A 24,681-nucleotide genomic window follows, 5' to 3' on the forward strand; every position below is an offset into this window, starting at 1 on the left:
ATAATAATCCAATAATAAAGCTTTGATACGAGTAGAAAGCGTATTTACAGTATGTAGAGTTTACAGTAGGCTTTTGGACCTGCCAGGAAACTTCTGGAAATATTTAATGTGATTTTCAGTTCTGTTAGTCATTAGCATAAGTTATTGTACATAGAGTTTTTTGTCTTTTTGCAAACGTGAGTGTGGGCTGTGTTTGATGTGTCCCCTCTGTAGGAGGGCACTGAGCTGCCAAGTAGAAAAGCTAAAAAGCACTTTTTTATTCCCCTCGGCCCTGCACTCATAGATGGGATCTGAAATAGCTGAATTGCAGAAATAAGTAAGATTTGACTCCACAACCATGCATGATTCCCTCACTGTGCCAGTAACAATTGGGAATTAAATAGCCTTATCATGAATAATCATCATGCACTACATCCCTCCTGTTCCCAGGAAAACCTTGAGAGGGAGAGGGTCGCTTGTTAACCTCTCTGCCTCGCTTACCTCACCTGTAAAATGGGGTAATAATGCTTGCTGACCCCACTGAGGACTTCTTAGGCAACGTTTCTAATTCACTTTTAACCTGAAAAGAGTTGTGTAAGTATTATTATAATTTTTAATATTAAATCAGCTTCTTGGATTCACATGGTACTGCTGGCTATACCATGCTGTTTCTACTTTTTTATAGAACTTTAGTAACTCTGCTGAAACCATTTGAAGAGAAATAAAATCAGATCTGATACGATTCTTACAGAATCTGGAGTCCAGCTTTTGTACCTGGAGTCAGGGGGTGGCGGGGAGTGATGCTTGCTGATTGTGTAGGTCAGCTGCACTTACCTCTTTTCCAGCTACTGAGATTTTTATGTGCAATTTAAAAACTCCATGTCGGTGGAAGTCTTAGCAGAACTGATTCTTGGAGGGGGAGATTCCCTTTGGGTAAATAAAGTCAGCACAGCTGTTTTCTAGTACCGTTTTTACTGACTCCTGCTGAAGGAGGAGCTCTGTTCTCTGTGCAGGTCGATATTTTCTGTTGATATTTTAATGTATTTCTGTGTTGTAAATGTGTCTTTGTGCTTTCTTTTTTTGCCTTGTCTGTGACACCATAGTTCAAATTTAAAAGAAAACTGCTCCAGAAGTTGGTTTTTTTTCCTTCCACTGATGTCAGTTGACCTAAACAAATAAATTAAGTCTGTTAATGATTTGAAACAGCGCAGGGTGAGTAGCAACAGCATTGACTCAGCTGCCATTGAAGCTCATTTCTCACTCTGGTTGCATTGGGCACTCTGCAGCTGATGTCTCATTAGTTTCACAATTATTAATGACAGGAACATTTTAATAGAAAGGAAAATGATGTTCATGATATTTACAAACATTTTCCTGAGAACTGCTTGATTTCCTTCTCTCTGAACCCCTTGAGGTGACAGTGCCAAGGGCTCTGTCCTTCCAGAGCTTCACACACCCTGGCTTGGCTTCCAAAGGAACCACAGAGCTCCCTGGGTGTGAGTGCTTGGCCAATTCACTGAAAATATTAATTACAGTCTGTGTTTGTACCCACTGTTGGCCTTGGAGTATAAAAAACATGTTCTTGTAGGGGTAATAAAAATTAAATCTGTCTTGTTCCCCAAACCTTTCATTTGTTCTCTCCCATGTTATCAAAATGAATGTAAAAAAACCCCCACCCAATTTCAACAAAATTAAGCTGGTTGGCTCTTTTTAAAATGTTAAAATTTCCCAACACTCTGTGGTTTTGCACAATACAGAGAACACCTGAAACTTCTCAAAAGACTGTATGCTACTTTAATTTTTTTTAAACATGGAGCAATCCCACCTTGAACTCATTAATATTTTTAATATTATTTTAAGACCCATATGTTGTATTTATATGGAGGAGAACATTATTTATTTTCATATCATTTATCTACAAGATGCTACCAGAACATTTGGAGAAGCCATTCATTTTTCAAAAGATTTAAAAAAATAAAACAACCATTGGAAGTGTAGTGGGCAAGACTGATGTACAAATTACAGCATCTTTTTTGTTTGTTTGTTTCATAATTCACAGTATCTTCAATCTTTGTTTGCATGAAATGCTTTTGTTAAGTATTAATTGTAGTTTCAAAGCAAGTGTGTATGAATAAAAATACTGATCATTACTTTTGTGAGAGTTTGGTCTGCCTTGATGAAATTTCCTTTGAAAAGTGAATCCCAGGGCCAGAGGCTGCAGAGAGCTTGGTGTGATCAGCCACAGTCTGGACATGGATTCTTCAGAGACAGAATTTTCACCTGGGATTTTGTTCTTAATTCTTGTTAATGAATCGAGAGGAAAAAAAAAAACCATCTTACCTAAAAGAGATGTGTCTGTAAGAGGATTTCTGTGTGCTGGGCTGCTCCAGGTGTGGGAGCCAAAGGGAAAACAGCCCCAGGAGCCAGATGAGGTCTCAGATTGGAGGCTCTGGTTCAAAGCTTGATGTGAGATGTGCCCTCCCTGAGAGCAGTGAAACCCAAGGAAACTCCAATTTGTCTCTTTGAGTGTGGGAGCCTGGATGGTTCATTCCACCCTCTGCCACTTCCTCCTGTGAGGAGGGGCTGTTTCAGAGGCTGGTGACCCTCAGGGCCCCACCTGGGCCATGAAATCCCTGATTTTGCACTCCTGGGGGATCGGGCACCACCTCCCAGTCCCACCAGCCTCGTTTACACCGGCATCATTTGTTTTCAAGACTTGAAATCAATGTCCAAATATTGTGACAGCTTGACAGACAGCTCCCTTTCCTGCCTGCTCTCACAGGCTTGAATCTCACACTAATTCAGTTATTGGGTTCGTCTCCTTTGCACAAGTCTGGCTGAGTTTGCCCAAAGGAATGGTTGAAATTCTGGGGTTTTTTTTCCAAAGAGTCAGTGTTTCTAGGTTGGGTAAATAAAGTCAGCTGGTTTTAAGGTGTTTTAAGGTGTTTACTTCACATCTGTCATCTAATGTGCTCAGCTTTGAAGCCCAGGAACACATCTCAGCTTTGTGCAGAACAGAACAGGGATTTTGGGGATGCATCACTGCCCCGAGCTCATGGACACAGGGTTGGTGCCTCTAGGGCAGGAGGAAGGGGGTCCTGAGCTCTCCAATTTACCAGAGCTGCATCCCCAGCCCCTTGGCTGGCCAGGGTTTGTGGCCAAGCCACCGTCACTTTTGGGGTGACAGCTTGGACATGAACTCCTGACTGATCTCCTTGGGGAAAGACAAGGCTGGCAGAGCCATGGGTGGCTGGACATGGACTCACAGGGGTGGGGGAGCCTCTGGCTACCCCATGGCCACTCTCAGCACCTTCCCACCTCAGCCTGGTGGTCTCATGAGCAGGACAATCCCCCAGCTCACAGGGGGATGGGTCAGGTGTCACAAGAGGGTGGTGAGAGCCTGCAGGGGCTGCTTTGGTGGGGAATGGAACAGGGGAACGCGTCTGTAACTCTGCATCTTTGTTTGACTCTAAGCAGGCAAGATTAAGCTGGTGGCTCAGGGGAAAATGAAGTGTTAAAAGCTTCTGCAGCAGAGGCTGAAGCTCTCCATGCCTGCCACATCCGTGCATGAGAGCATCTCCATCAGGAATGTTTCCAGCACGATAAATCACACCAAGTGTTCGTGCCTGCCTCCCCCAGCCCCAGCCTCTCTTTAGAGATTTGGGTATTTGATTCAGAAATCTCAGAATATTTTTGCAGAGCTGGTGTGTGAGCTGCAAATAAAACCAGCTCCTCCGAGAACTGCTGGGGTAGCTGAAATGATGACTGCATTAATTACCACGAGGTAATTATAATCCCACCTGCTCCCTGGGGAGCCTTGGTAAAGCAAAGGCAAATCAATCAGGGGCCCAAATCAGGCCAGCTGTTGCCATGTGTGGCTGGCTCGTCCTCAAAGGGATGTTTTCCCCGGCTGCATCTGGCACTTGTCACCTTCCCAAAGAAATGGGGATCTGATGAGACCAGCCAGTGGCAGGGCTGGACCCACAGAGTTACCTGCAAAGGGGTTTATTTTAATATTTTTTTTTCCTTATTTCCCAAAAGAAGGGCATGGAATGAGGCAGATCTCATGGGAAATGAGTCGATGCTGTCTCCTTCTCTGGGGACTTGCTGCATTTGCTGCCAGGGTGACAGTGTCAGACACCAGCTGCCACTTCCAGTGCTCATTGCTGGTCCCTGAGTCAGTGCTGACATCCTACCCCAGCAGAGGCTGATGAAGGACAGGAAATAATTCCAAATAATTCCAATTTAAAGCACCCTACCTGGATGAGGAGAAAAAAAAAAAAGCCAAGCAACCAACCCCACAGTGGAAGTCTGCTTAGAAATATTCTAGATTTTACTCTTGCCCATCAAGGCTGGCAAATATCACATCTTCACATGCTGGGAAAGAGTTTTGTGTGTGTGTCTGAGAGAGTTTGGTCCACATCTGTCCTATCTTTCCTGGTTTTGCTACTTGAGGCTTGGATCCATCCCCCCTTACCTTGCTTCTCTATTCAAAACACTTCATAAAACTCATTGCCCATAACAGAGAGACTTCCTAATCCATATAAAACATTCTGCAATGATTTATATAAAGCCTCATTAAAGCTTCAACATTTCCAGGGACACCTCCAGAAAAACTCTTTTAACAGGATGCAATTGCTTCTCCTTCAAGTGTAACCGTGTCTGGGATGCTGATTTGGTGTGATCTCAGGAAAAATCCATCAGAAACACCTATAAAAGCAATCAGGAAGGACTGCAAGGGCAGAAGAAAGGAAAGGCTGGCAGTGAGAGCATCCCAAAACCCCTTGGATCAGTTCCTGGTCCTTTTGGGATAAGTCATTTAGCCTTCTTGTGCCTGATTGACACTAACATCATTAAAAGATCGGTAATGAATTTCGGCGCTACATAAATCACAGGGAAAACTATTACCCTTAATACAAGCGTTACGAGGCTTTAATAATTAATGTCATCTAAACTTTCCAAAACATGACCTTTGAAATCAGATTTCTGTAGCCAGAGCCATCCCTCATCCCTGCAAGCAGCTCTTTTCCAGCCAGCCCGGGTGGCTCCAGTGGATGGGTCCAGTTCCAGGAGCAGCTCCCAGAGGAAACCTGTGCTGGGGGAAGCTCCACTCCTGGTGCAGCAGAACAGAAAACACCAGCAGGGAGAAAAGAGCCCTGCCAGCATCAATCCCAGCTTGTCTCGCTGTAGGGCACTGCCCTGCCCGGTGAAAGGGAGAGATGTGGGCACTCCCTGCTCCTCCAGGGCTCCTTCCCTCCCGGTGGAGCTGCTCAGGTCCCCGGGCAGCCTGGAGTGCTTGGACCCTAAAGGCTGCACCTGGAAAACTCCTCAACTGGCACATCCTCCTCTCTTATGAGCTCAGTTTAGCCCCATACGATGACAGAGGGTATTTTACTTTAAATAAAATCTCCAACTTCCATTCACACGTGTGCCTTTGTTGTTCCGTGAGTCAGAGCCGCTCGGGGAGGCTGCAAAAGGCTCCACACATTTATTTTTTTTTGGGCTTTCACACAGCATGTGGGTGCTGGGTTAAAAATAATGTGGCACCTCTCCTTGAGCTTCCTCCCAAGCAGCGGATCCAGGCAGAGGGATGTGCAGGGGAAACAGCAAATGGAGCTGCAGCTCCAACAGCCCACGGAGTTAATTCCTTTAATTTAGTCATGGTGCAAGCGAGATGTGAAAACCCTCCTGGAGAGAGAAGGGCTGGTGTTCTTTGGTGCCGTGAGTTTTACGTCTTTCCCTGCTTTCAGTGTTTGAAAAATAGAACAGTAAGGCTGTTGGGATAAGGAGCAGAAGTTGTGCTGAGCTCCTTCCACACCACAGGGCCTGGCTGACACAGCCGGTCCCACCTGCACAGCTGCTGAGAGCTGCAGGTGGGACCCCAAAGCCAAGCTGCTGCTGCCAGCTGTGCTGCCCGGTGTGAAACACCCAACAAACACCATCCACAAGAAATAAAAATCTCTACAGTCTCCCTTAGCAGGTGATTCCCAGGCTCTGGAAGCTGCCCTGTGGTTTCCCTGAGCCGGGGCTGCTCTTCATCTCTGCCGTGTCCCTGAGCCCTCCCAGCCCTGCTGCCCACGAAATGACAAAAAATAGCAAGAGCTGAAGCAGCTGGCATGGAGCAGCCATCACCTCCCACACAAGTCACAGCAGCTCCAGCAGCCCAGCCTGTTCCATTCACCTGCTCTCCTCTTTCCTCGGGCAAACCCCGCAGCTCCCGGCTGAGGCAGAGCTCCCCTCCCTGTGCCCAAAATGCTTCTCCCAGCCTGGTGTGCAGCTAGAATTGCTCAGTAGCTGCTGTCTGACCCCAGATCAGAGCCATGGGTGGGCCCAGGGGTGGCTGCCCTTTGCTGGGTGGACTTGCTGTCCAAATAATTCAGCACAGAACAAATTTGAGGGAATAGGAGGGGAGGCAAACCTGAGGTTTCCTCTCAGTTGCTGGCCCAAGCTGACAGGACCAAACCTTTTATTTCATAGTAACCTGAGTGCCTTCAAGGTGGCTTCTGTTGGTAGGGAAAAGACCAGGGGAAAGCATCCCTGCAGATGTCACCTGTCAGGATCAAACTCTTGTAGCTGAAATCAGATGTGCCCAGCACCCCACACTGCGCTGCTGACAGCCCAGGGAGAGCTGCTCTCTCTGCTCTGAGCCACTAATGAAGCTCAAATCCCTCCTCAGTAATAAGGTTTGACCTTGGGTGCATCCTAAAAGCTGCTGCTGAGGTGTCCATGGAGCTTCAAGCTTCCACACTGATTAGAGAGTGGTACAAGAGGCTGCTGCAGTGGCCAAGGGCTGGCAGAACTGCTCTGGCTGGGTCAGAGTCCAGCCCTGCCAGTCTGGAATGGCTCTGGAACATCCTGACCTGGACAAGGTCCCACCCAGCTTCACCCACACGTGGCTGTGGAGGAGGATCCACAGGAGGAAAGAGCCCAGAAGGAGCAGTGAAAAGCGGGGAAGGAAAAATGATGCTGCCAGCTGGTGAAACAATAAACCGAAACAGCTGCTGCAGGATTTGGCAAAGTCCTGCCCCAAGGTCTGGGGGATGCTGAGAAGATGTAAAGTGCTGATTGTCCTCTCTGGGACAGCCATGCCAAGCTTCTGCCCAAGAGAAGGACTTTCCACTTCACTGTTTTTTCCTACCATCAGGAAATATGTGTTATGGGGATGAATTCTGGAGAGCCCCTGATGAGGTGGGAGAGTTTAGCTGTGCTGCTGGCATTTTGTGAGGCATCACTGGTGCTCTCTTTGATCCTGGCCCTGGAATCCTCTGGGAAATGCTTCTGGTGTGAGTGCTGGCATTGTGCACGAGTTTGCCAGGGCAGAAGTTGCTGTGTGGGACAAGGAGCAGCAGAAAATCCACCCGAGTGTTTCAGTGCAACTCCATTCGCATGAAAGCAAAGGGGAGGGGAAGAAACTGAAGCTCAAAATGTGTATTTCTAATTGATTATATGCTTGGCTGCTGGGGGCCTCTCACACTGTGTGGTTAATTATGTCACTGTGTGAGCCACAGCTTTATTTGTGTTGTATTCCAATGATCCTGCCCAGAGCCCAGGCAGCAGCAGAGCAGGTTGTCAGTCTGGAGAAAAATGAAGGTCTGCTTTGTTTGGGTTTCTTTTTAACAACATAGAGAAAAGAAAAATGATGAACAGCCAATTACTGTGACAAAACCATCTACCCTGATAGCACATGGGGAACACCCAGTTCTAACAAACCTCCTGTAGCTTTATGATTTTATTGGTAACTCTCTGCTCATGATCTCCATCCCAGGGAAGCCTCTTTCTCCTGGGATCCCCAGGAGGGCTTCACATTTTCCAGTGCAGAATCCATTCTGCTGACCAAATCCCTGCTTTGTCCTTACTGTCAAACCCCCAAGGGATTTGCTGTTTTAAATTATTCCTCAAATGGGAATAAGAGCCCAGGAAAATATGCTGAATTCACTGTAATTTAAGTATTGCTGTAACTTTGTGTGAAAGAACTTATATGGTGCAGTCCCTCAAGGACAAATAACCAGAAACCTCTTGCTGGGACACAGGTTTTTACCAGTCTGGATCTGGAACTTGCCTGTTTTGGGCTCTACCATGTTCTGGTTGAAGAAATCAAAACCACCACATCTGCACCAGCTTCTGTTCTTTCTGTAAATCAGAGCTCAACGAGCCTGAGCACACGGCTCCATTGATTTCAAACAAGCCACCCAACAACAACACCTCCTCCTCATCTCATATCTCATTTTATTTTGAGTTATTCTATTTAAAGCAATCATGTTTTGCTAACTGGGGACGCCTCTGCAAAGATGCAGCACGTTTTAGCCAGGGAGCTGAGGACCATGGTGTGTGTGCAAAGCCCCTGCAGAGAATGAGCTGTCCCTGCAGAAATTTCCATACAATCCCATACAATCCCATAAAATCCCATACAATCCCATACAATCCCATACAATCCCATAAAATCCCATACAATCCCATACAATCCCATACAATCCCATACAATCCCAGTGCTGGGATGGTGTCCATGAGCTCCTGGACCCAGCTCCTGGGCTGGCACTTCCCGCAGCAGGAGCTCCACATGGTCTGTGACCCTTTTCTTGTCCTTCCTGCTGTATCCAAGGAAGTGTCCCATTGCTGGACACCTCGATGGAGCCGCATCCTTCTTGGCTCTGCCTCATTTTCTGTGTGTTTTGGCTGAATCACCCAGTCTGGCAGGGGTTTCCAGAGCCCACAGCATCTGCCCCTGTGTCCCTCTCTCCTTTAGCCCTGCCTCTCTCCCTGCCTTGCCAAGCTGGCTCTCTCCAGCACACTGGGCTTGCTGCCCTCCAGCCCTCCCCGCTGTCTGCTGTGTCCTTAGCTCTGGATTTCACACCGGTGGCTGGAGCCAGTTTTCCCTTCCCCAGCTCCCAAAGGAGCCGTGTGCTGGGCAGCGCAGCCTGCCCGGCTCTTGGAGCAGTTTTTGCAGGTTTGGGGTGCAGGGAAGGGAGGAGGCGCAGAGGGGCAAGAGCGGGGCTGGCTCCCGGCCACAGCTCAGGGACCGGGGACAGAGCGGGGGAGGCAGAGGGGGAAGGAGGAAAAAAAGCGAGGAATAGAGAGAAAGTGGGGAAATAAAGGGAAAGGGTGAAAGGAGAGGCAGGAGTGGGGAAAGGAGGGATAGAGGGAAGTGAGCGGGGGGTGGGGGATAGAGAGGAAGAAAGGGAGGATGGAGAAGGAGGGAGGGGAGGGAAGACGGGGAGGATGGAGAAAGAGAAGGAGGGATGAAGGGAGGGAGGGAGGGAACAGGGGCATGGAGGGGAGGGAGAGGTGGGCTGGCCCCGCCGGCGCCATGTGATGCCCTCTCCTCCCCGGGCTCTCCCGGCGCGGAGCGGAGCGGAGCGGAGCATCCCCGGGGCCGCCGGCCGCGTCCCGCCCGGAGCAGCTCCCGCGGGGCCGGTGAGTGCCGGGACTGGCGTGGGGAGGGGAAGGCTGGGGCTCCTTCCCGTGCCCGGGCCGGGCTGTCCCGGGAACGGGGCGGAAACGATCCGGGAGGAGGCTTCGCGGGGGTTCCGAATCGGATGGAAAGCCCTGAAAGTTTAAAGCCGAGGGAGGTGGGAGCAAGGTGCGGGGCCGCAGGGCTCAGGACAGGTATCCCTGGGCTTCCCGGATTCCCCCTGGAGTGGGAGCCGGCGGGCACCGCCCCGGGCAGCATCCGCAGCATCCCCAGCGCGGCCCCGGAGCGCAGCGAGCCCCGGCGGGCGCGGCCGGAGCCGCCCGGGTGCCCTGCCCGGGTGTCCGGGTGTCCTGTCCTGGTGCCCGGGTGTCCTGTCCTGGTGTCCTGGTGCCCGGGTGCCCTGCCCGGCTGTCCGGGTGTCCTGTCCTGGTGCCCGGGTGCCCTGTCCTGGTGCCCGGGTGCCCTGTCCTGGTGCCCTGCTCTGGTGCCCGGGTGCCCTGCTCGGGACTGGCACCGCTCGGGTGCCGGCGTTTGACTTCGCCCGATTCCCGAGCGAAGGACCTCAGCATGAAGAAGCCGGAAAATCCCGGCGCTTCTTCCCTGAGATCTTCATCCCTGGGCTTTTCCCCATCACGCTGCTCTAACAGAGGCCGTCTCTTGGGCGCTGAGAGCATCCCCGTCCTCAGCGGCGAGTTTGGAGCGTTTTGCTGAGGAAGGGATGTGTATTTATCCCAGGGAATATAAAATCTGCGGGAAGTCAGGCTGTGAATGTTTTCCAGTGTAGCAAACCCCTTGGAGAGGGGAGTGGGAATTGAGTGAGGCTATCTGAGAAAAACCTGACCTGGTTCTTAAGTGAAGTGAAGTGCCGGGTGTGAGGGGAAAGGCTGGAGCGTGTTTCCATAAGAACAGGGACATGGAGCCTGTCCTCACTCCACGCGCTCCTTACTCACAGCCTGGGGAAGGTGGTGAAATGTGAAATAAATGTGAAATGTGCTGGTTCAGCCACCAGGCGAGCAGGGAGGGTCTGACACGGCCTCTGGCTCTGATTAATTGCCGGGCATTTCGCAGAACTTCATCAGCCCCTGACGCCGGATGCTTTTTGTGGGTTTTAGGGCTGGGGCTTCCAGGCTCGCAGCTGCGGGAGCTCCTCGGGGGTGCCCGGGGAGAGGGTCCGAGCTCGGCACCCCCTGTCCCCTGTGTGTCCCCTGTGTGTCCCCTGTGTGTCCCCTGTGTGTCCCAAACCCCCCGGGGGAGAGGAGGCCTGGTCGGAGCTGGCAGGTCCAGGTGAGCCTTTGGAAAGGGCAGCAAAGGCTTTGCATTCCCTGAAGATAGCACTGCTCCAGCCAGAACACAGCAAAAGACTATTTCAGCTTAAAAAAAAGAGAGAATTTCTGCTGAGTTTCCCACAGCAGCAGTGAGTGCTTTGCTGGAGGAGAATTCCCGTGCTCCCATCACTGCTGCCCTTTGGTTTCACGAGTGCCTCGTGGCTGGGCTCCTTTCTGAGGCTCCTCTGCCACTGTTTGAGCAGCACATTTCAGTCTGTCACGTCTGGACCCACGGAAAAGCCAAAGGGCAGGAGAGTGGCTCCCAGCAGCCCATCCTGAGCCATCACACCTTGCCCTCAGGCTGCTCCCAGTGACACCCAAGGGACAGAAATGCCTCTGTGTGGGGGTTTCTGCTGATCCCCTGCTGTACTCTTGTAGCTGTTGAATATATTCATTGAGCTGAATGAATTCCCACCTGGCAGCATCCATAGCACAGCTTTTGCAGCTTCAGCTTTATTTATGGAGAGGGGAGGGAATATAAAATACAAAAGAGAAATAATGCACAAGCCTGCAGAGATTTTAATGGTAGCAGTGAGCTGTGAGAGGATGGAGTGAGCACCAGGAGCTTTTCCCAAATCAGCTGGGAAGATTTAAACCCCTGGGTTTAACGTGGTTTTCTTTTTGAAAATAACTTTTGACCTAGACCCCATCATCTAGTTATGTGGGGGTCTTAATATGACTGAAATTAAAGACAGTTTGAGTTCCAGGTGTGTTCTAGAAAGATGGTTTGGTGTCAAAGTCACACTGATTTTTAAGCTGTGTAGTCACGACTTCTGATATTTGTAGTAAAACATTTACTGGCAAAATGGAATTTGTCAAAGGACAACACACATGCCATCATCAGGCTCAGAAAATGAGTTGTTACAGATGAGTGGAGTTTGTGTGTGGGTTTTTAGGAAGACAGGAATTACAGTTTTTCTTTTATTAATGAGGCAGGTATTGCTTATCAGTGCAAACCCTTGTTAGAGCAGTGCCAAGGCTGCACTGAGGGCATTTTTGGAGCAGCACAGCAGATGCATCCACTGACCCAGGACAATTTGTGGATAATTCATTTTCCCACCCAGTGCCCATCCAGAGCTTCCTGATGCCATCCCCATCCGCAGGGAGCAGAGGCTCAGGTCTGCCAGGGCAGGACCTGGCACCTACAGCTGGCCCTGTCCTCCTTCCCAGGAGACACAAAATGGTTATTACAGATGTTCCTTTTCCCCACAGCAGCTCTGCTGGGAATATCAGGCCAGGTTTCACCTGGGAATAGGTGCTGGGCTGGTGAAGGATGGAGGAGAGACCAAGTCCATTCCCTGGCTGTTCCCACAGCTTTTCCCAGGATGTGGCTGCACTTCCCTGTGCTGAGCAGGACGGGTGAGGCCACGGCCTCCTGACCAGCTCGTGATGTCTGGCTGTTCTCAGGCTGCTCCACATCATGCACGGCTTTTCCAGCCCTGTGTGCCAGGACATTTACTGTTAAATACTGGAACTGGTAACAAATCTTGCTGAAATCTGGGTGGTAGAAAGTTTAGTACCTCCAGTGATGTATAAATACTTATGTACATTAACAATCCTGATTATTAAACCCAACCAGCTGCATAAAGCAAAGACCTTTCCTATGTCAAAATGGGACCAAACTTCAGTGTCTGCTCAGCATCACACGTGGAGAATTGTGCATGAAGACATCACCAACATCTTCCAAGGAGCTGTGTCCCAAAATGTTTGAGCAAAGCCAGGTGGAGCAGCTGCTGGCTGTGGTCACTGGGTTTAGTGGCAGCCACGAGCATCACCGGGTTACGAATTCATTAGCCAGAGGTGTGGATGACACAGCCCTTCTGCACTTCATGCCATCATTTTGCTGCTCAGAGGCTTTGCAGTAAAGCTGGTTTCTAAGCAGGGAGGAGGGAATGCAATCTCCTGGCTAACGAGGCACTGCTCCCTGCTATCCATCATCTCTAATCACACCGAGGGGACTCGGCTCTCTGCAGCCATGGCCAGCACGTGCTGCCTGCCCACTGTGCCACTTGTCTACAGCCCTCAGGGCCCTCAGGGGATTTCTGCCTTTCTCTCATTTATCACTCCCAAAATGTTCATAAAACCCCTCCAGCTGCCAGCACTGGCGAGCAGAGCGGGAGTGGGGGAAGAGCTGTGGCTTCCTGTGTCCCCAGCTCAGGTACCCACCGACACGGGGGAGTGCAAGAGCTTTAATTAGCTCTTGATGCTGTTTTTACCTCCCAGCATGCTTAATTTAGCTCAAGCTGTCATGCACAGATCGTTAAGGGGAAAAGAAGGAACCGGGGGTGTTGGCCCCTCTCTGCTGAGCAGCCTCAGCTCCTGAGCTTGGGCTGTACCTGGGGCTTTTCTTAGACTTTCCACAGCAATGAAATTTTATAGCCCAGAGACATTTCATGGACAGCTCTTGAAGTGCTTACACTGAACTGGGGGCTCTGCTCACACCCACTTCGGTTTAAAACAACATCAATATCTTCCAGAAGAGGTATTGAGTCCTTGTTACCTGCCTTGCTGCTGGAAGGACACAGAAACCTTGGAAAGCTGCAAGGAAGAGGATTATTCTCCCCTTTTTAATCTAGTTGGAAGCAAAGAAGGACCAGTTGCTAAAGCTTTAATATCCCAGCAGAGCAGCCCAAGCTCGGTGCTGTGGTGAGTGGATGTGCACAGCTGAGCCCGCTGCTCTCGCTCATCCCTGGGTCTGTGCCGAGGGAAGCTCGGTGCTGCAGCCTGAACAGGGTCACTGGATCGTTGGGTCACTGCAGTTCATGCATTTGGGATCTAAATCCAAGCCAGGATGCACCTCAGGCAGAGGTTAATGGGCAGGCTCCGCTCCCATGGCAGCGAGGTTTCTGCAGCTCCTCTGGCACAGTCCCCAGCTGGTTTGCTTTGCAGAATTGGATATTTCCCTCTTTCATTCTGCTTTTGTAGCTCTTTGTAGGGTACTGAAACCAGCAGTTCGACTCAGGTCCCTGACTGTGAGCGTTCTGACACACTGTGAGTAGAGAATTCTGTCAGATTCGGTAGGGAAAGAGGACTTTGGGAAGGGCTCTGCAAAGGGCAGGGCTCAGCTATTGTTAGGGTTGTAAACTTTGAACAGATATATGGGTTAGAGCTGGAGAGCTGGGCCTGGCTGTGTGGGCAATACTGCAAGCTCAGAGCTTTAGTTCCTGTTTCCCTCTCGGGAAATGCACTTTGTGTGATGCTTTTCTACAGCACCCCAGGGCAGGAGCTGCCAGCACGTGGATGCAGAGCCCTGCCTGCCATCTGCCTGTCCCTGTGTCCCAGCACCCTGTCCCTGTGTCCCAGCACCCTGCACCTCTCCTGTGGGGCTCTCAGAGCAGGAGGACTGAGGCTGTGCTCTCCCTTCAGGTCCTGCCTGGTTCCCAGAGCCGTCCCACTCCCAGCTCCTCCCAGACCTGCAGCTGAAGCCTCCCCTGAGGACCCTCATCCTTGCAGCTGATCTCCCAGAACTGCTCTTCCCACCTTCAGCCCCATCTCAGGTTCTCCACTTGCCAGAGCATCGCTTCAGCCGGGGTTAACAGAGGTAAGAGCCTGAAACACCAAGGAGAAAGGAGACACGTGGGTGGGCTGGGTTCTATAAAAGTTTTGTGGGGGATATCTGTGGATCCAGAAGGACCATGTGAATGAGACTGACTGTACACACACGGGCTGTGCCAGCAGCCTGTGAACCAGGACCATCAGGGCTGACTGGGAGATGATTTTATCTGCTGGGAGTTGCTGGGTCCATCCAAACCCGTTGTGTGAAAGAGCTGGAGCAGTGGCATCACTCCAGCGAGTGCAGCAGCATGGCAGAGCTGGCCAGTTTGGGAAAGGGTCTGATTTGAGGGCTGGGGTGGGAAATAAATCTCAGTAACTTCTCCTTTGACCTTGGGAATATCATTTGATCTCCTGATATTTGGTGCTGGAGCTGAGGTGGGCTCAGTTATCAGTAACAACTCTCTGCAAACCTGACCCAGGCAAAAGGGCAGGTTTTGAGCAGCCCACAGCAAAAAGGCTGGTGTGAGATAAAGAAGGAGAGGGAAGTGGGTCAGCCTTGGAGATTCAAGTTATGGTGCTTTCTATACAGCATTTCCATCGCTCTTGCACTGCCACAGCAGGATTTTTTTCACCAAACTGTAAAAAATAACTCTGGCAAGAAATGAAGCGCAGGAAGTGCTAGGGAAAAGAGGACTTCTCAGAAAAATTATATAAGTCAAATTTAAGAGAGATAAATCCCAAGTAATCTCATTACCAAAATCAGTTAGTGGTGAGCCTTGCAGCCTGTGAGCTCACAAATCGTTTCTTACAGATTATTTATCAGGTGTTCCTTGTGTGTGATGACAAGCACAAAATTAATAGGTTTGTTATTGCTGTGGCTCAATCTGGGCTTAAATAACTCATAACCAGCCTTCCTTTTATTCATTTATTTATTTTTAAAGCCTCCCTGGAGAGCCTGTGAGCCCAGTGTGCCCATTGATCCAGCTCTGCCGTGTCTATCCGTCGGCAATGGCAGCATCGTGCTGCTGTTCCCAGCTGAGGGGAAGCTTTCAAGCCCAGTATTGATCCTTTTGAAGTTTGTTTGCTCGTAGTCACAGTTACAAGCCCTTGTTCAAACTGCCATGAGATAGGCTGTTTTATTTCTTAATATCAGGCTAAACCTCCTCCACATCAAAAAGATTTATTCCTGCACTTAATTTTTCCAATATGTGTTTTCTCTCTCAGAAATTGAGCTGACATGTCTGCGTGACACAAATGCAGCTTTTAGAGCTGCCTGATGTATTTCTGTCTCCCCATGTGCCAGGGGAGGTGGTGGGTGCCAGCAGCCCAGGACAGGGCACCTGGGAGCCCTGGGGACCAGCTCCAACCCATATCCTCTTTGGAAATTTCCTTCTCAATGTGTCAGTGCAGGAGACACCGCTTTTCTCTGCAGCCATCTCTGCTCTCTTCAGCTATTCTATGGAATCAGAGCAGCCCTGTGCTCCTCTCCTGCCTGCAGGCTTCAGGAGAGACTGGTTCTTCCCAAGCAGTAATTCCAAAACCACAACTCTCTTTCCCAGCTGCCCAGCTTTCCAGGTCAGGTTTGTGGAGCTGCTTCTCCTGCAATCCCAGATGGAGCCGTGGGTGTTGCCCTCACCATCTCCTCCTCTTCCTCTCCTCAGCTGTGGTTAAAGTCAGCTCCTCATGTGCTCCTCACACTGGTCCAACCCTCCCTGCCAGCCCACAGAGCACCAGCCCAGCTGCCCTCAGGCTGCATCCCTCACACCCAGTTTTGGGACTGAAGCATTTGCACCCTTTGGGTGCTCCACAAGCTCGCTGGGATCATTCTGTTTCACCAGGGTTATTAATGACCAAATCAGCCTTTTCTGGGCTTGCCCCTGAGGGAGCCAGGGTGAGTGGTGCTGTCTGGAGGAGGGTGACAGTGCAGTGGTGGCCTCAGCACAGTCCTGCCTGCCTAAGCACTGCCAGCTCTGAGAAGTTTTGTTCTCAAAGAGCTGCTCTCCTTCTCTCCTTGACCTATTTTTTTTTTTTTTGCCCACATCCATGGCCTGTGTTGTGTCCTGAGGAAGGGATCACACTGCTTGAAGGCCCTTTATTTTTAGCCAGCCCAATTTCTTGTTGCAGCTTGGTGGGAGCTGGTTCTTTCAGTTCAGCTCCATCACAGCTCACGCTCTCCTGCTCCAACCCAGGTCTCTGATGTTCTTTCTACATCCATTGCTCACTCAGAGGGTTTCCTTTCACTGACTTCATTCCTTCTCTTTTATGTTCTGCTCAGCCTCTCCCACTACTCCAGATCCATGGCTGAGTCTGTGATTTCCCTTGGCCCTTGGTTTGCAGCATGGACCAGACATTCACAGCCACAGGCCACCAGGCTTGTCCTGCACCTCAGCACCTCTCCACAAACAAACCCTTCCCTCCTGTATGCTCTGATAACCTTGGCAGCGCTTCCCTTCCTCCCAAATGTCAGGAAATTGGAAATGATGCCACATAAAAATCAGTGGCTTGGCCCTGCTCCTTCTGCCTTTACCCAGGGCAGGAGGGAGCTGTTGTTTCCTGGTGAACCCAGAGCAGTGATTTATTGAGGTGACCCATCCTGTCCAGGCAGCTGTCCAGTGATAAATTCATTTTTCTCAGCCCACCCACATAGCCCAGAGCAGTGCCTTGTGCTTGCCATTAGGCCACAGATGTGGGCTCAGAAATCTGCCCAGGATATTTCCTTTCTGTGACTGTGGAGCAACAGATAAGGACTTGCTCCTAGATCTGGGTGAACTGCGTTAGAAACAACGCCAATACTCATTCATTTCCCAAAGGATTCAGGCCCAGCAAGGACCATGTGCTGTTTCCATCAGCAACTGTTGCTCCAAGGCAAGGAGAAATTCATTATGAAGACTGCAGATTACATTGCAGGCTGCCTTTATTATTCCCTGGACTACTACCAGAATGCATAGTGTGATCGAAGGAACAGGAACAGTTCTAAGGTTCTATTTCCTGGAAATCTTTGGGGCTCTATTCATTTAATTTAAAACCCAGCTCCAGTTGGAAATCAAACAGCCATAGGAAGCATAACACAATCGATAAAGGTCATTGTGGACTAAATCCTCCCTGATAATCAAGCCAGCTCCTCTTCTTGTCCTTGAAAAACCTTTCCCCTGGGAGCCCAGTGAAGTCTCCAGACACTGGACCTGGGGAAGGTTTGCTTCAAGGAGATGTTGTGCACCACCCCAGCCCCTGTTCCCCATCACACCAGGTGGGATTCTATGTGCCAAGGCAGTAATAGGCATCATTTTCTAATGCACCCATGATTTCATGGCAATTGAAGTATGAGAGGGAAAAGGAAAGTGGCAATTGAGAGTTGCAGCTCTGACGCCCAACCCCTGTCCCTGCTGCTCACGTCACACCAACAGAAATGAGACCAAATGGGTCTATTTTCCAGTGCCTGATGTTGGTGGACGACAAATCACAGGAAATGCTTCGTTATTCCCCTCTGAGTGTCTTTATCTGGACCTTCAGATACTCCCTGCTATGATTTCTGGCTCGTTATTAACGGAAATGTGCAGGGAGGATGGTTGTTGATGATATGTGAGCCAAGAATAGATTCCAGTTCCTTCTACCATTTTGGCACCAAAATGCCAGGAGGGATGAGACACCCTGTAGTAAATGCTGCTCATTTTGAGGCAGCAACTAGAAAATATGGCTCTGGCTGAGCTACATGAAAAGAATGGATGAGCCAGAGGATCTGTGTTTTGGCTGTTTGATTGCTGAATCCAATGGGAATCCCTAGAGATGGGAAATGGCATCTGCCCCAGGAAATGGCAGGTGCAGGGCTGTTGTGCTTCTCTGCCCCACAGCCATCAGTTTCTTCTCTAGCTGCTTCCTCCTACTTCTTCAGGGGAAAAGGAATCTGAGCATCCTCTCAGCACTTCGCTCCTTGCTCCCCTAGCAGGGAGGTTTTCCTCCTGGGAACACATCCTATTTTTTTTTAGCTGAGGGAAGCATTAAAAAATAGCACTGAAAATGAGGCTGGTTAGCAAAGCCAAAGGTGGAGGGAAAGCTTGCAGGAGTGTGAGCTGGAGCACTTGCTTGGGCTGTCTGGAGACAGCAATCCCCTTCCTGTAGGTTGGAACCTTCTGGGAAAAGGCACAGCGTGAATGTAGGAAGAGCCAAATCCTTAATTTCATATGGAAGGGAATTGTCAAAGCTGTTGCAGCGCTTGAGGGTGCGAGTACATCTGCTTCCTCCCAAGATGTACTTGCCTGCTTTGGACTCAGGGTCAGATGCGATAATTAAAGACTCCCTCTCCTTCTCTGTCTTTCACACAAGAATCTGACTCTCTTCCAGCAGCATTCCCTGCTTTTCCTTCTTATTGCTGCCCAGAGCAGTGAGCTGGAGGGGCACACAGACCTTGGATGCTGCATCTGTTCAGTAAATGCCTTTCTTTGGGCTCCACAGTAACTACAAGTTTCCTTCGTGTTAATCTAAATGAAACTGCTGCAAACACAGCCCAGGACGGCTGTGGGGAGCTGGTGCTGTGGATTTGTGAGACAGAAGTGCTGAGGATGAGCACTGCAAGAGCTCAGAGCTCCTCAGAGTGCTGGAGGAGCAAGAAACCTCTCTCAGCATCACCTACTCACTTTCACCATGAGAAAATCATGGCACAACATTATCTTTGGAGGCTTTCAGGTGTAAAAGTACAAGCTGTGAGGACTTTTGGCATCTCTGAGAGTCTGTGTAAGCAAGTGAGAATTAATATATTTGCATCTGAGGCACTAGAAAAAAACACCCTCCTCCAGTCTGCTTGGCCGTGTTGGAACAGGGAGTTGTCATCTCCTGGTCCAGGCAGGATTTGTGTCTCCTGATTTAATCACTGAACCCACCACCTTTACTGCAGTGATAACAGCAACAGGACTTCTCTTCCAAGGAGTCTGTTCACCAAGGGAGCACAAGGGTGTGAAACAAAACTGGTGCAGTTCTAAAGGGAGTCCAAGGGAGATGCAGCCTGCTTATAAAGTCAGTAGCTTTTGTTGTCTAGCTGGATTTAGATATTTTTTCCTTGTTGCTTGCAGTGCTGAATAGCAGCAAAATGTGCCTTGGAAAATATATATGACACGGCATTTATCTGTGATTCATTCTGCCTTTATAACAGCAGTCAGTAGCACTATCTGCCTCCTTGCTACTTCACACAAGGCCATCTCTCACACATATCTTTTTTCTTCTTGCTCTTATTCCTTTAATCTTCTGGTGCTGAGGGTTCCCCCCCTGCCCCCTACTAATTTCACTTTTTCTCCTCTGCACCAAGAACTCTGATTTCTGGTGCTATTTAATCAGTCTGCAGAGCACCATAGGAACTGCTAATTTGCCCAAAGTAGGAAATGTGCAATAAAATAGTAATAATAATAATAATAATAATAATAATAATAATAATAATAATAATAATAATAATAATAATAATAATAATAATAATAAAAGATGCTATACATAAGTGACATGGGGATGAGGGAAGCTTTTCCTTTACAGTTTTCCCAGGGCCTGGCTGCAGCTCTCTGTCCACATTTCCCTGCCTCCCTCCAAAGCACAAGGTGGGTTTGGACAAGGGAGGGTACTGACAGATCTGGAAGGAACAATACAACAAAAAAAAAAAGCAGATTATTGTGTCATGCCACTCTGCTTCAAGTTGTTTCACGATGTCATAAATGTAGCATGGCTTTTGCAAAATTAACATGATCTCCCACTTGGTAAACCTACCCTGGAAGTGGAAAATGGGAGTGTTGGAGGGGAGAGGGGTGGTGATGGGAGCTGCTCGGGGCTGGGGGTTGTTCCAGCAGTTATGAGCAGCTTTGTTGATCTCTGATCGTGGTGTCCGTGATGCTCAGCAGCTCCTGCCGGGGACTGGCAGTGCTTGATAAGGCTCAGCAAGGAGATGAGATGAGATAAGATGCTGCAGTTCCCCTCCATCGTTTGGGGGATCAGTGCCAGCCCTGGCTGGAGCAGCAGGGGCTCACCTGCAGCAAACCCAACACCGATTCCCTTGGGGGATCAGTGCCAGCTCTGGCTGGAGCAGCAGGAATTCACCTGCAGCACATCCAGGGAGCCAGGGAAGGAGCTGCTCCCATTGCTGTGCCATTCCCACATCCCGGGGCAGCACGGGGCAGCAGTCGGGTGGGATTTGGTTCAAGCTCTCCATCTGTCAGTGATTGCTCTAATGGCTCCTTTCAGCTCAGACTGCAGAAACAACTGAGGGCAGAGCTTTGTCCCCCGTGCTCCCCGTGAGGCTCCGTGCCCAGGGCTGCTCCCACATCCGCAGCCGGGCAGGACCCGATGCTGTTGGCAATGAGCGCCTGCAGCAGGAAGGCGCTGACCCTGCTCAGCAGCGTGTTCGCCGTCTGCGGCCTCGGCCTCCTGGGCATCTCCGTCAGCACCGACTACTGGCTCTACCTGGAGGAGGGCATCGTCCAGCCCCAAAACCAGACGGCAGAGATCAAGCTCTCGCTGCACTCGGGGCTCTGGAGGGTCTGCTTTCTGGCAGGTAGGGTGTCCCAGCCAAAAACATCCCCTTGGTTTGATGTGTGTCAGTGCCGCCCAACAGGAAAGGGACGAGAAAAATGGGATTTTTAGAGACTGTGCCCACCTCTGCTTCCAAATTCAGGCCCAACCTTCGGCAAGCAGTGTCACCTCTTCATGCCTGACTTTAAAGGGTAAATGTGCCTTTGCTCATGGGCTTTGGTGAGTTTGCTGCTGCCCTGCCAGACCCCCTGCCCTGTTCCAGAGCTGCAGCCACGATGCCTTGGGCAGCAGCTAAAAACTTTCCATTTCATCCCTGCAAAATTCAGATTCAGGTCAGCTGGACCATTCCCTCCATCTGTGCCAAGCTTGATGAAGAAACTTGGCTGCAGGGACAGAGCTGAATAGAACCCAAGGGAATGGGAATCTCAAAGTGACCAACACGAAATGTCACAAAGTTTCAACCACTTTGGAAAAGTCGAGGGAGAAGTGAGGAGCTCTGATCATCTCCCCTGGGGTGACCTTAAACCTTCTGGCTTCAGAGTTCATGTCTTTGTGTCTGCCGCAGGTGAGGAGCGTGGCCGGTGCTTCACCATTGAATACGTCATGCCCATGAACATCCAGCTGACATCTGAATCCACAATCAACGTCCTGAGTAAGTGGTTTGGTGGGTTCCACCCTTTACATCCTGCAAATCACCGAGTCCCAAGCACTAGGGACCCTCCCCAGGAAATCCCCTTTGTGTCCTTTCCAAGGAAGCTCTGAGTTCCTTGACAGAGCTGCCACACAATGATGCAACTACATTTTTTACTATGGGAATTACCCAGTGTGCTCATAAGCTTTTGAGGATGTTCCTTTCTAATGGCAGGATGCCCATGGAGGCTCTAAGCTGTACAATTTCCTGTCACTGGCTATTCAGCACTACTGTTTATCAAAGTGTTTGGCTTTTTAGTCTCCTCTCCATAATTTGCAGCTGTATTTATTCCCTAGCAATTTTACACATTATATAGCAGGATGAATTAAGGATGGAGTGTCACAGCTCCCACGATGAATTCTGCAGTCATTTCTGGTTTAATAAATAGAAGTGTTCTGCAAACATGCAGTGAAGCTAGAGAAAAATGCAGGTTCTGATGGTTTCCTATGCAACACTTCGCACAGGAACCCTTAGAAATGCAAACATCAGCAGAGTCACCACCATGGAGGTGGGACACTGGCATAGGTTCCCCATAGAATTTGTGGATGCTTCATCCCTGGAAATGTTCAAAGCCAGGTTGGATGGGGCCTGGAGCAACCTGGGATAGTGGAAAGCGTCCCTGCCCATGGCAGAGAGTTGGAATGTAAGGTCCCTTCCAACCCAAACCACCCTGTGATTCCATAATTCTGTTCTACTCAGCTCATTAACAAGGAGAGAAATTCAGACACAACATGGTCTGAGGGTTGGAGCCCTCTCACCCAGCCAAGCCCATTTCCCACAACATTTAGGGAATATCAACCTGTTCTCACTTCCCTCTTCTCCCCTCTCAACAGAGATGATCCGCTCTGCCACCCCCTTCCCTCTGGTCAGCCTCTTCTTCATGTTCATCGGCTTCATCCTGAGCAACATCGGCCACATCCGGCCTCACAGGACCATCCTCGCCTTCGTCTCGGGGATATTCTTCATCCTGTCAGGTGCGTTTTGCAAGCCAGGTTTTCTCCTGACAGCCCTTGAGCACGGAGCACGTTGGCTTTGGCAGCTGCTGGTGCTCTCCTAACCTGCCCTGGTGGCTCCTTGTCAGACTCATCGCTCCCAGCTCATTCCCACAGCCTGATCAGACCTTGTGGGATAGATGCAGAGCTTGTTTGTGGAAATGTGGGGAAAGGCCCCCCCAGCCCGTGCAGGAGCAGGTGCTGGGGGACAGGATGCTTCTTGTGGCTCATCAGTCACAGCAGAGGTCTGAAACTTCAAACTGCTCAGTTGGGCTGTGTCTACACGAGAAAAGTGAATGTTTTATTCATGGTGTTGTGTGAGTGCTAAACAAATAGCTGTGACAGCTGAGCTTTGAAGCAGCTCCTGCTGGAGCCAGGTCTCTCCTCCCAGTGCTCACAGATTTCCCTGAGCAGGGAGAGTTTGACTGGAATGAGAGGGGTGCCCTGGCTTGGAGCAGCATGAGGGCAGCTCCTTTCCCCAGTTATTACAAGCACACTCCCAAATTCTTTTATTTTACACCAAAGTCAGGCCTTCAGGAAGGTGCTTCTTCAGCAGCTTCATCCCTGAAGCATTTCCCACTGTCCTTCTCCAGGTCTGTCACTGGTGGTGGGGCTGGTCCTCTACATATCCAGCATTAACGATGAGATGCTCAACAGGACCAAGGACTCGGAGTCGTTCTTCAATTACAAATACGGGTGGTCCTTTGCCTTCTCTGCCATCTCGTTCCTTCTCACAGAGGTACCCACACCCTGTAACCGGTGTATCCCATTCCTGGGGGAGGGCAGACTGAGGCTGAGGGCAAGAAGAGGGCTTGAAGGGAGGGCTGTGAGGGTAGGGGCGGTAATGTGTAGCACGAAGGGGACATATGCAGGGGACAAACCCAACCTGGAGCACTGATGGGGCATTTGATGCCAATTTGCCACCAGGCCTGAAGAGCAGAGGAGGAGATGTGGTTGTGGAGCATTAATCATTGCACAGATCCAAGGCATGGGGCCGGGAAGTGACGGCCCTCGGGTGCTTTTGAGCATCAGCACCAGCACAGAAAAGGCGATTTCTGTTTTGTGCTGTTCGGGTGGTGGTGCAGCCGCGGGCGGGGAGGACCTCAGGCCGTGTCTCTGTCCCACAGAGTGCCGGGGTGATGTCTGTCTACCTGTTCATGAAGCGCTACACAGCCGAGGACCTCTACAGACCCCACCCCAGCTTCTACCGGCCCCGCCTGAGCAACTGCTCCGACTACTCGGGGCAGTTCCTGCACCCGGACGCGTGGGCACGGGGCCGCAGCCCCTCGGACATCTCCAGCGAGGCGTCCCTGCAGATGAACAGTAACTACCCAGCCCTGCTCAAGTGCCCTGACTACGACCAGATGTCCTCGTCCCCGTGCTGAGCCCCGGCGGCCCCGCGCCCGCTCCGATGGTCGCCGCGTCCCGACTCCGTTTGTCGTTTTTTCAGGCCGCTCTTTCTGGCCAATTCTCTATTTATAGGAGCGTAAATATAACCAGAGAGATTGGTTATATAACCAATAGTGTAACCTAGAGAATTGGGATGTTTCCCTTTCTTTGTTTTTTTGGGTTGTTTTATTCCTCCCCGCATAACTAAGAATCTCTCCAAAGTCCTCCTCTCTCAGCTCATCCCGCTGAGCAAACAGCAGTTCTGCCTGGGGGATAAATCCAGGGCTGGACTCGAGAGCAGGAAAAAGAAAATAGAGTAGAACTAAGGGGAAAAAAGGTGTATTTTTTTGGTGTAGGTAGGTAGGTAGGCTGCTAAAGTTTGTGCATTCGACTGTATCATTGAATTCTGTATTTACGGGCCTGAGCCCCAGCAGGCATCAAAGATTTGTGTAACTTTCCAAGAAACAACCAGCATTAGAAAAATATAAATTTTGTCTTGACTGAACATGTACTGATTGGTATCTCTCACTGCTGGATATCACTTCCAGCCAGGCTGGAATGGGAAATAGCCATCCTTTGATGAGACCTCAGCAGGCTTGAACACCAGCAGGTTGTTGTTCCTCTATGGCCATTTGCAAACTCTTGTTTAAATATCCCATCTTAGACTGGAGGCAAACTGAGGTGCTGGGCTGGAGGGATGGCTCCAGCACCCAAATTTCCTCTGCTGTCCCATAGACAGCAAGTCTGAAGCATAAATGGGAGAATTTCAGTGCAGCATTGAGTGGAAAACAACCTAAACCTTTCCCATGGGAAACATCAGGTGCAGGATTTAGCAGAAAGAAGTTATTTCAGTGAAAGGCAAGATCCCAAACCGGTGTAAAGTGGTGTAACTGAGATTAT

General features: G+C 50.1%; 1 protein-coding gene across 1 annotated transcript; it reads left to right on the forward strand.

Moving 5' to 3' along the window:
* The first annotated feature begins 9,265 nt into the window (after positions 1-9,265).
* Positions 9,266-24,413, forward strand: CACNG5 (calcium voltage-gated channel auxiliary subunit gamma 5). The gene is made up of 7 exons (XM_058852517.1): positions 9,266-9,390; positions 14,080-14,254; positions 20,422-20,731; positions 21,275-21,361; positions 22,234-22,374; positions 22,986-23,131; positions 23,520-24,413. The coding sequence occupies exons 3-7, from the start codon at positions 20,524-20,526 to the stop codon at positions 23,775-23,777; spliced, it is 840 nt and encodes a 279-aa protein (XP_058708500.1). The 5' UTR covers positions 9,266-9,390; positions 14,080-14,254; positions 20,422-20,523; the 3' UTR covers positions 23,778-24,413.
* The last annotated feature ends 268 nt before the right edge of the window (positions 24,414-24,681 follow it).

Source organism: Poecile atricapillus, chromosome 17, assembly GCF_030490865.1.
Source record: "Poecile atricapillus isolate bPoeAtr1 chromosome 17, bPoeAtr1.hap1, whole genome shotgun sequence".
NCBI lineage: Eukaryota > Metazoa > Chordata > Aves > Passeriformes > Paridae > Poecile > Poecile atricapillus.